The sequence below is a fragment of the Crocuta crocuta genome, unplaced genomic scaffold (genome assembly GCF_008692635.1).
Source record: "Crocuta crocuta isolate KB4526 unplaced genomic scaffold, BGI_CrCroc_1.0 scaffold751, whole genome shotgun sequence".
In the NCBI taxonomy this organism is placed as follows: Eukaryota; Metazoa; Chordata; class Mammalia; order Carnivora; family Hyaenidae; genus Crocuta; species Crocuta crocuta.
In genome coordinates, this window is record NW_027530353.1 from 1068614 (window position 1) to 1082287 (window position 13674).

At 48.7% G+C, this 13674-nt stretch overlaps 1 protein-coding gene across 2 annotated transcripts in view; it reads left to right on the forward strand.

The window, feature by feature from the left end:
• EGFR (epidermal growth factor receptor) overlaps window positions 1-12797 on the forward strand; it is a 158675-nt gene extending 145878 nt beyond the window's left edge. For both annotated transcript variants that reach the window (XM_077765782.1, XM_077765783.1), the window contains 8 exons: window positions 107-262; window positions 1183-1258; window positions 4751-4897; window positions 6290-6387; window positions 7723-7890; window positions 8286-8333; window positions 9035-9137; window positions 10027-12797. In XM_077765782.1, the coding sequence (XP_077621908.1) occupies window positions 107-262; window positions 1183-1258; window positions 4751-4897; window positions 6290-6387; window positions 7723-7890; window positions 8286-8333; window positions 9035-9137; window positions 10027-10385 (1155 nt within the window). In that variant the 3' untranslated portion in view covers window positions 10386-12797. The remainder of the gene's footprint in view (window positions 1-106; window positions 263-1182; window positions 1259-4750; window positions 4898-6289; window positions 6388-7722; window positions 7891-8285; window positions 8334-9034; window positions 9138-10026) is intronic.
• Window positions 12798-13674: the final 877 nt, after the last annotated feature.

Consider the following 13674-nt stretch of genomic DNA (forward strand, 5'->3'; position numbering starts at 1 on the left):
GGGGGGGGGGGGTGCGCCTTGCCGTCTCTACGTGAGCCCAGGTCTGTGCTCTCCAGGGCAGTGGGCTAAACCGTGCGTTCCCTCACTGCACGGCCCCGTGTTTCAGGGCATGAACTACCTGGAAGACCGGCGCTTGGTGCACCGTGACCTGGCAGCCAGGAATGTCCTGGTGAAGACGCCACAGCACGTCAAGATCACCGATTTTGGGCTGGCCAAGCTGCTGGGCGCCGAGGAGAAAGAATATCACGCGGAAGGAGGCAAAGTAAGAGGCTGCCTGGCAGACCAGCAAGCGTTTTCTTGCCAGCAAATTGACCCGTGTAGGGGACATCCTTAGAACGTTCTGGGTGAGGTCACAGCAGCTGCCTCCGACACCTGGCTCTAGCCACGGTCTTCTTCTGGCAGCGCAGCCTGCAAGAGCTGCTTTAAGGGCAGGATTTGCCAGGAGAGTGAGTCTGGATGGTTCTATCCTGTCCACAACCATGAGCCAGTTCCATCTTCAGGTGACCGTTAGCCAAGGTTAGGTTCAGCCTCCTGCTCCAGGACATCGCACCCTTCAGAGGAGCACCTGGGGAATGTCACAGCTAATTTGGTGGCACACAGGTATTGAGGACATCTCAGAAATATGGAACCCCCTCCCCGCCCCGTGCTGTTCCTCGAGCTCCCCAGGGTCTCTGTGACTCTTGTAGAGTTGGCTGTCTGCTCCCAGACAGGCTTGGGGGTCCTCTCTCCCAGCACTGGGGGTGCAGGTCCCCTGCTGGGCCCACCAGAAGTTCCGAATCAGCTGTACCCCCTCGTGAGCTTCGCGCTGGCCTCTACGGCTCCAAGTGGCTGACCTCTGCAAACCACCCTAACCATGACCTCTGCAAACACCCCTAAACATGAGGTGGCTAGGACCACGGTGCCTGGCCAGGGTCCCCAGCCCCCAGCACATGCGCCCAGCTTACCAGGGCAGCCCCCAGGTCTGCTGAGGTCCTGAGCTGAGGGTTTATGAAACCGCATGCGGGGACCAACGGAATAGCCCTGTCTTCTACCAGATTTTAAACTTGCTCCTGGGGTCCCGGAGTGCAGGGGCCTGGCTCCCCCACCTTTGCCACTCGTAATTTGTTCCCACGTGGTCTAGTTGTTTTTTCAACAGAGGGAAGCTAACGGTTACCTAATTCCTTTGTCCCTCATCATTCCAAGGTGCCTATCAAGTGGATGGCTTTGGAATCCATTTTACACCGAATTTATACCCACCAAAGTGACGTCTGGAGCTATGGTGAGTCACAATCTTGATGCTAATGAGTGCGTACTGAGACTAAGTCGGCTTGTATGGTTTGTTGATTTACATTATATGCTCTGTTGTCCAAATACTATCTTCCGAGACAATGGCTAATAATAGTGTCATCGTTGCTGTCTATTATGCTAAGAGCAAGACAAAAGAAATTGAGTCTAACTACCACACTCCGTGTCTCTGGAAACATCCGTGAACTTGTCAAGAGGAGGTAACGGAGGGAGAGAGAGCTTGGACTTAGGAAATGCCTGTACCTGCCACATCAAACTGATCTTGACCTCTTGCCACGGATTTGAAGTGAACCAAAGGCAGATGACAAATGGGGATTCATGGGGAAGAGTTTTCGGGTAGAGAAATGAGGTTTTGGGATGGACTAACTCAGTGGCTATTGTGTCTTGCAGTGAATGGTGGTCTTTGTGTACCAGAGAGAATGACTTGACAAGAGTGCATTGTGCGGATGTGTCTGGGGAAAAAAAAATAAGCAAGGGAAATAGTTATTGCTTGCGGTTCTAGTGAGGACAGCTCATCAGGACTGATTCTCTGTTTTCCCCTCCTAACCCCCCCGCTGTGGCCCTGCACAGGCCTGTGCCCCTCCTTGCAAACACTCCTTTCCCACTCTTGCCTCATTGCCTTGTACGAAGGACGTCCGGAGCCTACAAAGGCCTTGCCACTTAAGAAATTGTCCCTGTCACATTTCACTAAGCACCTGCACCTGTTCACCGTCCACCCTCACAAGCCCAGCCATCTGCTGGAAGGCCGCAAAACAGCTCATCGAATACACTTACCTATTATCTGTCTGTTTCCACTGTTTATCAATTTCCACCATTATCTGTCTATTTCCACTATTAAAGCAAGGAGTGAAGGGGAGGGGCCACCCCCCTCCATAGAAATGGGTATTTGGGGAGAGCAATATTGAAACAAATTCCCAAGAGTAATTTAGTTATTATCACAAAAACAAATCATTCAGGATATCATCCGTTTAGTGTTTTTTTCATAGTATTATTAACTTCCTAATATTCTAAATGTACTTTAATTTCACGGATCTTTGCCTTCTGCTAAGAACGCAAGCTTTACAAAGACAGAGATCTCTGTGGGTGAATAAGTGAATTTTTACCATGCCTGTGAGCTGAGCTGCTTGCAATTAATGAGCTAGATGAGGAAATAAAGCTATTCTGATGCCTTGTTAGTTTAGTCATTTCCAAGATATGTCTGCTCCCCAAGAGGGAAGGGAGGAAATGCTTCTTTTCCTGATCCTGAATCCCATCCAAAGGCATCCCCCTTGTCACCTCCCTCCCTCAGTGACACCATAGCAAGAGTTGCTGTGGGTCTTTTCTCTTCCTGTTCTGCACACACATTCATCTATTCTCCAGACGACAGGCAAAAAATACTTTTAAATGGCAAGAGACTTTTGCTTTTCTGGTTACCATCCCTCTTTGGTTTTCCACGTATGTTGCAAATAAGACCTGAGCTCCTCAGCACACTGGGTCAGATCATAGTCACAAGGGGTCTGGCCCGTCCAGGATCACGTGGCCGCATTTCCCTCCTTGCCACTGATATGAGCCAACTCACAGTCCATAGCTGGTCCACGTTTGTTGAATAGATGAGCACTCTCTCAAATTCTGTGACTTAATACCTTTGAATGACCATGACCAGGACCAGAGAGTCCGCATCACCACGCGGTCGTGTGGGTTTCATTTCAGTGGAAAGTGTGTGGTCAGTGATTAGGAGAGTTCTGCTGTCACTGGCAGGATACTGGGATTGTTAAACCGTAAGCCTGAAGTTTTAGTTTAAAACACATATCCTGTTACACACATCCCCTAGTCTCCACTCAAGACAAAATATTTTAATAAATTAGGAATGTATGTGTTGAAAAGAGAATCTGCCCCGTTTCAGGCCCACTCAACAGCCACGACCAGGTATATACGCTACTTTCTCTTCCCGTATTTGTTCCAAAACCTGGAAAGCTTGACTTCCCAGGGGAATTCAGTGTGCACGTTTAAACCTTTTTTAATGTTTATTTTTGAGAGGGAGCACAGGCGGGGGAGGGGCAGAGAGAGAGGGAGACACAGAATCCAAAACAGGCTCCAGGCTCTGAGCTGGGAGCACAGAGCCTAAAACAGGGCTCGAACCCATGAACCCTGAGATCATAACCTGAGCCGAAGTCGGACACTTAACCGACTGAGCCCCCCAGATGCCCCTCAATGTGCATGTTTAAACACAATGTCTAAACCTAGTTAGAGGAGAATTAATTGACTTCATAGATCTGGAGATGAGATTTTATTTTTTCATCCAGTCCATACTGACACTGGTGAGGAAGGACAGAAGAATCTACTTTCTCGCCCCTGGACCATTACTTCCCTTCATTTTTCACTGCAGCATGTTGTATATTCAGTCCCTTCAGTTCGGGGATGGCCTCTGGATGATCCAAGCAGACCTGTGGTAACACGTACCTAGAGGCCAGCTCTAAAGAAAGTCTGTCATCAGACCAATCGGATTATCAGGAAACTGCCAGGATCCTGTGTCTCCCCGTGTAGTCTGGGCTCAGTCCCACCGGACTCCTCCCTCAGCCACCCCAGTGCTCCTTTGCTGTCCAGGTTTCTAGAGCAGAGAATTCCATCAAGGGAGGCACAGAGATGGAAGGATCGTCAGAACTCAGGGATGGTCTGGAAAAACACCAATTCTAAAACTGCTTTGATTTTTTGTTTTGTTTTGCTTTTTAATCATGATAATTGATCACTTTTTGAAATAAAAGGGATGTTGTTTTTAGGTTTGTTAAAAAGACCATAGGGTTTTCTGGTTTCTAGTTTTTATTATTATTTTTTTAATTTTAATGTTTGTTTGCTTATTTATTTATTTGAGAGAGACAGAGCGTGAACAGGGGAGGAGCAGAGAGATTGGGAGATGCAGATCTGAAGCAGGCTCCAGGCTCTGAGCTGTCAGCACAGAGCCGGATGTGGGGCTCGAACTCACAAACTGCGAGATTATGACCCAAGCCAAAGTCGGACGCTCAACCGACTGAGCCCCCCAGGCGCCCCCAGTTTTTATTATTATTTTAAAACGTGCAGGGTATACAACCTTGCTTGTAGGTGTCCGTCTTCTGCAGATCCAGGCCTCTTAGGGCAGGTGTATGAGTGTGTGACTCCTCCCTTGCACAATAACACATATGTCATTACAGTGGCTGTGTTGTCATCGTTGCTGTTACTAAAGTTTACCATTTATTGACCACTTACTATTCGCCTGGCCGTGTCTGAACATTTCAGTTGTGTTATCTCCTTTGATCTGCACAACTATGTTCTAAGACACATGCTGTTATTAACCCACTTTACCAAAAGGTAAACTGAGGCTTCTAGCACTCAAGCTAATGGCCCAAAGTCACAGGAACATGGGCTTTTAAATGTTAGAATCAGTTAAATGACGACTAAAGACAAGGTGTTGTGATTATTATCATCTCATAAAGCAACGATTTCATCTTCTCAGGAGTCACTGTTTGGGAGTTGATGACCTTTGGGTCTAAACCTTACGACGGAATCCCCGCGAGTGAGATCTCGACCATCCTGGAGAAAGGAGAGCGCCTCCCGCAGCCGCCCATATGCACTATCGATGTCTACATGATCATGGTCAAGTGTGAGTGACTGCTATGGCCATCCACTCTTGCCTAGCTGGACCGTGGCACTCAGAGTCCCTTGGGATTCTCTGAAAAAAATACTGTCAGATTCTTTACAGCAGGCGCTCAAGTCCAGGAACCTCTGTACGTACCCCTCCCAACATTCTTCAGGAAGCACTTGCTTGACCCATTGAGCACTGTGACCTGGCACGTGCCCATGTTTGCAAGCAAGTAAATAAAATCAAATTCCTCCATAAGCCATTACACCAAAATATCCTAGTCTCTGAGTTGCTCATGAAAAAGGCGCTCTGCATTTTGAGGCCCGTTACGGGAGAGACAGAATGTTTTTAAATGGCCAACAATGAGTAAGCAAATGAGGCCCACAGAATCAACATGTGTGCCTGGACTTCAGCCTTTCAAATAACAGATCAACGTGAGGTCTCGTGCAGTGTAGCAAGCACACATTTTAATCTAAGTAAGAGCATGTAATGTGATGATGCTATTATTCCCTGAGACCCACGAGTTCAGTAGGCTCAGGAGGTAACATTACTCTTAGAAAAGAAGGGAGCATAGGGAGTATGATAGAGCGCAGTTGATGTAAATATTAATGCCTTTCTGAACTTCAGACCACAGAGTTAACCTACTTTAACTTCCTCGCTTTGGGCCACGGAATCTGGGGCCCAGAGAGGTTACGTGATCCATCTAAGGTCACTAGCAGTCTGTCCTAAAATAGCTTGACATCCTGCTGGTAGAGAGTAAATGTGAACCCTCAAGAGACGCGAGGATTTCCAGCTGAGAGCTGTTCCTCCAGCCTGTTTGGTCCTGACTTAGATCATTGCGTAATCAAATGTGCTCGCGGGGTGAACAAAAGAGTCCTAAGGAAGACTCGGGAACACCCCCTTCGCTTGCGCGCTTGGTCACTGAACATGTAGGACAGCGGGAGTACCAGGGTGTGCAGTTCCCAAACCCTGAGGTTCTTAAAGTCCCTAACTTGCCCTAAATTGAATCTAGTGTCCAGCCTTTCGAGACTGTCAAGTGAATACAGACGAGCATGAACGTCCAGTGAGGACTTTTTGCCGGAGAGTCTGGACGCCGGGCTGCCTACAGTCAGAGTAGTTCACAAACAGAGTTGCGTCCATGGCTACTGGGTCACTGGCGGCGAAACTCTCGGAAGAGCAGCCATAGAAAGAGGATTATTCTGTTGTTCTGATTCCAGTGTACTATGGCCCCCCGGGTCTGTGGATCGTGATCAGCGCTCGTTTGCCAAGACAAAAATGCCCTCCACAGAGATTAGGTTTCTGCATCCCTTATTTGGCTACAGGGAGGCCACTGTAAATGCTCTCATGAAGCAGGGCCACCTACATCATTTGTTTCAGCGTCTGACTGTAACGTTTTCCTCGTTCCTTCCCCAGGCTGGATGATAGACGCAGACAGTCGCCCGAAATTCCGTGAGTTGATCCTCGAATTCTCCAAAATGGCCCGAGATCCCCAGCGCTACCTTGTCATCCAGGTACCAGATCACTGTCTGAACTTCCGCTGGGAAAAGCCCCTCTGATGGGCATCAGATGTCACCATGTTCCATCGCAGGCCGCCCCAGCCTCCCTGTCTCCCAGGTCCTGTCCTTAAATCCTCAGTGCACTATAGTGAGCCTCAAACTACGAGAGGAGTTCGTGTGTGGTGCCTCCAACTTCATTTGCCATTCCCTTCCGAAGTCTAGTATCCAGACACCCCCTTTCCACCTGTCATCTTTATACTTCAGAGAACCAGAGCCATAGCGCGGCCTGACGGAGAAATAGGACTTGGTGGCTTCAGATCCCTGACTCTCCGCTTCCCACTTTAGGTTAACAAAACCAAACTCACGGGGCTGTTTTAATTAAGTCGGTGAAGTAGTGAATGTAAAACATATTGCATAGGACCCACAGGTTCTGCTTAGCACTTTCAGGTGTGCTGGGGGGTGGGCGAGAGGGGGTCTGCACACACCTCCGAGCAAGCGATTCTCTGATGACACCAGCCAAGTGTCTCTCCCCAAATCTCTGTGTGTCCACCAGCCCGGGAACTTTCTGAGCCTGGTCCTTCTGGCTTTTTATGGAGCCTTCTTTAAACAGGCATGATTGATTAAAACAGATTCCACCTCCAGCCCCTCCCCCCTTCCAGGACATCAGGGGTGAGGCTGATAGTTCCAGTCCGTGGGTGTGGTCCTAAAGCCACTCATTAATGTAGCAAAAGACACCTTTGCAGAGCTCATCACTTAGGAAATGCCTGGAGTTTAAGAGTTCTGCTTAAGAGTAGGGACAAATTTTTATTGTAAATTATCACAGCACCTAACAGCAGTAAATGCTCCTGTCCCTTTCTTCTTCCTCTTAAGCTGTTTCTGTTTTATTCAGGGTCTTTATTTTACGTTATGTTTATTTATTTTTTTTAAGAAAGAGAGGGGGGAGAGAGAGTGTGAGCATGCATAAGCAGGGGAGGGGGCCGGAGAGAGGGAGAGAGAATCCCAAGCTGGCTCTGTGCTGACATTGTAGGACCCGTTGCAGGGCTCAATCTCATGAACCGTGAGATCATGACCTGAGCCGAAATCAAGGGTCAGACGCTTAACCCATTGAGCCTCCCACCCAGGCACCCCTCATCCAGGGCCTTTTAAACATCAAAGAACTTTTAGTATTTTAACGTCAGTAGGGGAGGGAAGGAAGCAGCTAGTCTTCTGAGAACCAGGGTGATTTTATATAACAAAATTGGCGACCAAATAGGCATCCCTGTTTGTGACCACAGATCCCTACTCCCCCGGGCAGGAAGCAGACTAGCACCTCTCTGGGCCTCACTAACTGTCTCAAAATCTCTGCACCAGGGAGATGAGAGAATGCACCTGCCAAGCCCTACGGACTCCAATTTTTACCGCGCCCTGATGGATGAGGAGGACATGGAGGATGTTGTAGACGCTGACGAGTACCTCATCCCCCAGCAGGGCTTCTTCCACAGCCCCTCCACATCCCGGACCCCCCTCCTGAGTTCTCTGGTAGGCAACGTCACTCGCGCTCGAGCTGTGTCCACTGGTTTGAATGACATGTTGAGGGAAAACGATGCCCCTCTGGTGGAACTTACATAGAGACAAAGAAATAAATCTTAACCGAATGGTCAAGCCAACGTCAGAATGAGCCAGTTACGTGTATTAATTATTTTATTGTGTTGCCACTACTGGATCATAACCTTTTTGGATCTACCAAGGACTGGAATTAAATCAGAACGAAGCCTAGTTTTCTCAAGCTACTGGGTGAAGACAAAATTAAGCACCGTTAATCATATCCCCTAAATGAGACCCACCATTCAGTGGAAATGGGAGAGAACAGGCAAGTGTACGCTATGCAGCTTTTTGGTTTTGTTGTTTATCTTTTGTTTGTTTAACTTTTTCAGAGTGCCACCAGCAACAATTCCACCGTGACTTGCATCGATAGAAATGGGGTACGTATGAACACGCAAGAAACCAGGATGACACCACAGCTCTGGATCATGGCTCCCTTCGACATAGAAAATGCCCGTCTTCACCCAACTGATCTTGATTTTTTCCTTCCTATGTCTCCTTCCTTTCTTCCCTGGGTGGTTTCTCTGACCCCTACCCTGAGGCCAGTAGTAGCTATGGCGTATCGCAGTGCTGCTCAGTGTGTGGTGGGTGAACTTGGGGCAGTGCCATCACCAGCAGTTTGTGAGAGATGCAAACTGTCGAGCCAGTGGCCTGGACCGACTAGAATAGGAATGCTGGGGGCAGAGCCAGCCATCTGTGTTTGAGCCGGTAGGTGATGCTGACGCTCGATCATATGAAGCCTTGATCCAGACCCATATTTACCAAGAGAGAAGCGACCGGCCACATGGGTCTTCTTCAGTTTAAATTGGTGACCACACTGAAGAGAACAGATGACGGGACGTTTCCGTCGTTGCCAAAAGCCCTGCTTCAGAGCACTGACCAGGTCCTTGCCACTCGCTCTGTAGTGTGCGGGCTGGCGGCACTGGCATCACCCAGGCGCTTGCCGGACATGCAGAGTCTCAGGCCCTCCCTGGAGCCTACTGAGTCGGAATCTGCATTTTACAAAATCTCAGGTGATTTTTATACACATTGAAGTCGGGGCAGCACCGACTAGTAACCTTGCCTTATTCCCTCCCCTCAGAGCTGCCCCCTCAAGGAAGACAGCTTTTTGCAGCGGTACAGTTCAGACCCCACTGGCACCTTGATTGAGGACAACATAGATGACAGCTTCCTCCCAGCACCTGGTGAGTGGCTAACCCTGGAAAGGGTCGTGCGGCTTCCCCGGGCAGCAGCGAACCCCCGGCCACTGGTGCCTGGAGTGTGTGCTTCCTTCAGGCTACCAGGCGTGGGGACTCTGGAAAATTCGCAGACACAGTGAGTGAGAGGCAGAGAAATACAAACCGACTGAGCACGCGTGCGGGTCTTTGTGAGGAGTTCAAGCCACGTCCAAGTCGGAGGTGTGCTTTTAGAATCAGTCGGAATAATTTGAAGTCCTAGAATTTAAGTCCTTGAATCTGAAGCAAGCGTCGAAGATGTGTGTATGCGTGTGTATGATTGTGTGTGTGTCAATGAGTGTGTGAGCACATGTGACAGTTTTGATCCTGGCTCCATTCTTGGCCTATGAAATATATTTTCAAAAATTTTTTAATGTTTATTTATTTTTGAGACAGAGCATGAGTGGGGGAGGGACAGAGAGAGAGGGAGACACAGAATCTGAAGCAGGCTGTGAGCACAGAGCCCGACACGGGGCTCGAACCCACGAACCCTGAGATCGTGGTCTGAGCCAAAGTCAGACGCTTAACTGACTCAGCCACCCAGGCGCCTGAAACGTGTATTTTCTTAATCTGAGCTTTATCCCCAGATGTTCCGTACCTTGTGCACACATACGCCTCAAGGCCAGCCATCCTTTTGCAGACTTTAAATTGGCAGGAGACAAACATTTCCACCACTTTGAGCAATACAGAAAGGAACATCATTTATTTTGCAGCAACAGCCAGAGAGTCGTCCCTGCGGCTGTCCCTAAGCTTGGGCTCCTCGGGGAAGAATGTTGATGGATTCAGATCATCCAGCAGAATCGTGCTCGGGACGACGGCTTTGCTGATTACTTCACCTCTGATTTCTTTTCCATTCCAGAATACATAAACCAGTCCGTTCCCAAGAGGCCTGCAGGTTCTGTCCAGAACCCCGTGTATCACAATCAGCCTCTAAATCCAGCTCCTGGCAGAGACCCTCACTACCAGAATCCCCACAGCAACGCGGTGAGCAACCCGGAGTATCTCAACACCCACCCGACCTGTGTCAGCGGTGTGCTTGACGGCCCCGCGCTCTGGGCCCAGAAAGGCAGCCACCAGATTAGCCTGGACAACCCTGACTACCAGCAGGACTTTTTTCCCAAGGAAGCCAAGTCAAACGGCCTCTTTAAGGGGCCTGCGGCTGAAAATGCAGACTACCTGAGGGTAGCAGCACCCAGCAGTGAATTTATTGGAGCATGACCACGGAGGACAGCATTGGCCACAATAGTCCCCGATGTGTCAGCCCCTGGGTCAAGCCACGGCAGCTACTCCAGTGCTGATAGTCATGCCCGCGTCAACTCTTGGACTCATGGACTGGGTCCGCCATATTTGCTCCGATGGACCCATCGTTCGCCCAGGAGGTGCCCCCAACTTGGATGCACTTTGGGGAAGTCTCTGGGACATTCCTTTGTTTTCAAACTGTGAGGCCTCCTCAAAAAGGCGTCCAGCAAGAATACCGTCTCTTTGAGCAGAAGTTCGCCTTGCAGGGAGATACATCTGAGGAAGACACCTGTATAAGGAGTTTTATTGCTTGGGGGCCCTTGGGGTTTTTCATTGTCATTGTTGATGTTGTTGTTAATGGGTGTTTCCATGAGGAAGAAGCTTGCCCGTGACAACTTGCTGCTCTGAGTTGATCCGGGCCCAACTGTGACCAAGTAGCCAGGGTCGGCGTCTTCCAGCTAACATTTGATTCCACTGACTCTGCTCTGTGATTCTTCCACTGCAAGACAATTAACAAAACTAGAAGTGCTCTATGTCCTGAGCAGGACTTACTGGTACTGTATCAAATCATAGCAGGTACGAGAGGATAAAGCCACTCTGAACCCTTCCTGACTGGAGAAGAAATGGCGGGGGTAGAACTCTTCTTCGGACTTCTTTTTATACAAGTTCCTTCACGGTACTTACTCTCCATTGGTTGTCCAGTGTTTTCTAGTTAGAAGTATTAGACTTACTTGTTTCTTCTCCATTCCACTGAAACCCAGTATGCATTCCCCGTCAGTAAGAGGAGATGGTACATCAAACCATATCCAGATTAGCTCATATTTAGACCAGTAGCCTTCAGTCAAGGTGGAACAATAATGCAAAAGCTCACACGAGAACGTGGCTCTGAGATTTGAGTCTCAGAGGAAATACATCAAGTCCCTTAGGGGTCAAGGAGTGGGCGTATATCAGGACACTGTAGAGGTAAAGCCGTGCCTAAAACATGTTTAGCCTCCCACCCCCATGCCCCACTATCAGATTAGGCTACTTACAGGAGATAATTTTCTTTTTATGTCACTTTAGAAGATTTTTGCTCAAAGGGTACTTTTTTCCTCTCTGGTGAGCTGCCCCCAAAGCCCCTCGTCGCTCTTCGGGGAATGAAGGGACCCAGGCTCTGGGGCCCTATGCAGGAGCATACTTCAGCCCTCGCCACTGGGGGGCGCACTTTATAGGTGAAAATAAAGATGACATTATATATAGAGGAATGAAAGTGGTAAAGATGAAATCAGAGTTTGAAATTGCTGACAACGCCTTAACAACATCTACGGGTATTTTAGAAAAAAAAGTTCCCCCTTAAGACAATTACCCTGTTATTGGAAGACGCAGTGAATTTAGGACGCGACGTGTTTTTCCAACCTGTGTCCCGGCAGTCTGATCAGTTCACGGCAGTGCTTCGTGCATGGTGTTTTAACCACTCTTAGTCAACATCCAGCTTATCAAGGGAAGAATGTTGCAGACAGTATTTCCGGCCAACAGATGTGTTCAGCCACACACACACACACACACAATTGTCCTTTTGCTGTTAAATTATTGACTCTCCGGTCCTGGCCGCACAGCTTTGTTACCAAAATATTGATCTTGTCCCAATGGTATTCAATACTCTGAAGCAAGTATCCCAGCCCAGCGTAAGCACTCAAGATATAATAAAAATAAATAAAACATAATCCCTGATTCCAAGAAAGTCACAATTTAGCCCAGGTAATTGACTCATACATGCCAACCTTAAAGCAACATGACGGATGCCAGGCAAGATAGGTCAGCCGAGCACAGACAGCACAGAGCAGGGGATAGTGGATGGATCCTTCTGGGGGGACCTGGAAGGCTCCTCGGGGACAGAGTGGTGGAGCTGCGCCAAAACATGACCAGGGTCTTAGCCACAGGGGAAATGGGAAGTATGTTCCCAACAGAGGAAAACTTGACCAAGAAAGCATTGGCCAGAGGAACCACTAATGACGTGAGGGAAAGGCTGCCATAGGTCGTGTTTCCAAGCTGTCCCTTTAAACCTGGGGACTAGCCGGTAGCTTTCCCCAAGTGCCCTACACGTGGGTCCTTCTGGGAAGCTGAAAATGATTCGTGAAAAGATTAAACATCGTTCTAAGAATCTAAAATTCTGTGCCATTGTCTGTAAACCACTTTTGTTACTTATTCACCTCAGAACATAAATATTTTGGTCAGAAGTTTGTTCAGCCCCAGGGAGCGGAGTGATGCGCATTTTGTTGCCACTTACTCGTCTAGAAGCGAGTGACTGATGAGAGGAGCAACTGAATGTGTCAGTCCGACGGCAGCAGTTAAATCCTAGTATTTTTGTAATTTGCAATATTTTACTATAACATAATAAAACAGCAAAAACTATTCAAGCTTTTTCTTTTTTGTAGTTCAGTTTTCCTGTACCACGTAGAGTTGCTCAGTTCTCTTCATTGTAGGACTGCGTTTCCCAGAATGTCCTCACTATGGCCCATCAGGGAGGTGCGAAGGGGGCTTGTAGATGCTTCAGAGCCTGGGAATGCAGAGCCCGAGTCAAGGGCTCCGGCCATCACTGTGGGCAGACGAGGAGAGGACTCCCCACAGCACCAGTATCTCCAGTTCGTGGCCCTGATTGGCCAGGCTTCAAAGCTTCTGCACTGTCTCTTCAGTTGCTCCTTGTTGACACTGGGTTCGAAGACCCAAGAGAGAGCCTGTTCCTTCCTCAGTCAGTTCCTGGAGAACGTTCCCCATGGCCCCACCTCAGATCTGGCCTTTGGAAACAGTTTAGCGAAAAGGAACAGCTGGAAGCGAACACTTACACTGGGCCGGGGTCCTCACACGTCTCGTATAGACTTTAAGGGGTCCCTGCAGTCATACTCTATGAAAAATGCTCCATCACCTCACAAAGTAAAAACGATGAATCTTCCAAGTTCCAGATTTGCCGAGTCCCGGTTGTCACTGGTTTTATAACCAGGAGCACTGTGGAGGCACCGTAATGCTTCCCCATTAATAACAAGGCTTAGGTATTTGTTGAAAGAGCTTCATTTAGGCCTGAAAGATTCTGACTTAATTTGGCTCAGGTGCAGCCTGGGCTTCTCAGAGCTTCCCCAGGTTATTCTGATGAGCACCAAAGGTTTGGCAACCACTGGTATAAAGGAAAGGCCTGTGGGGAGACCTGACCCTTGGCTGGGGGCATCCTGCTGGCCCGTTGCACGCTTGCCGGACCTCGGGTTACGCAAGCAGGGCTGAAGCTGTTGGGTTATGG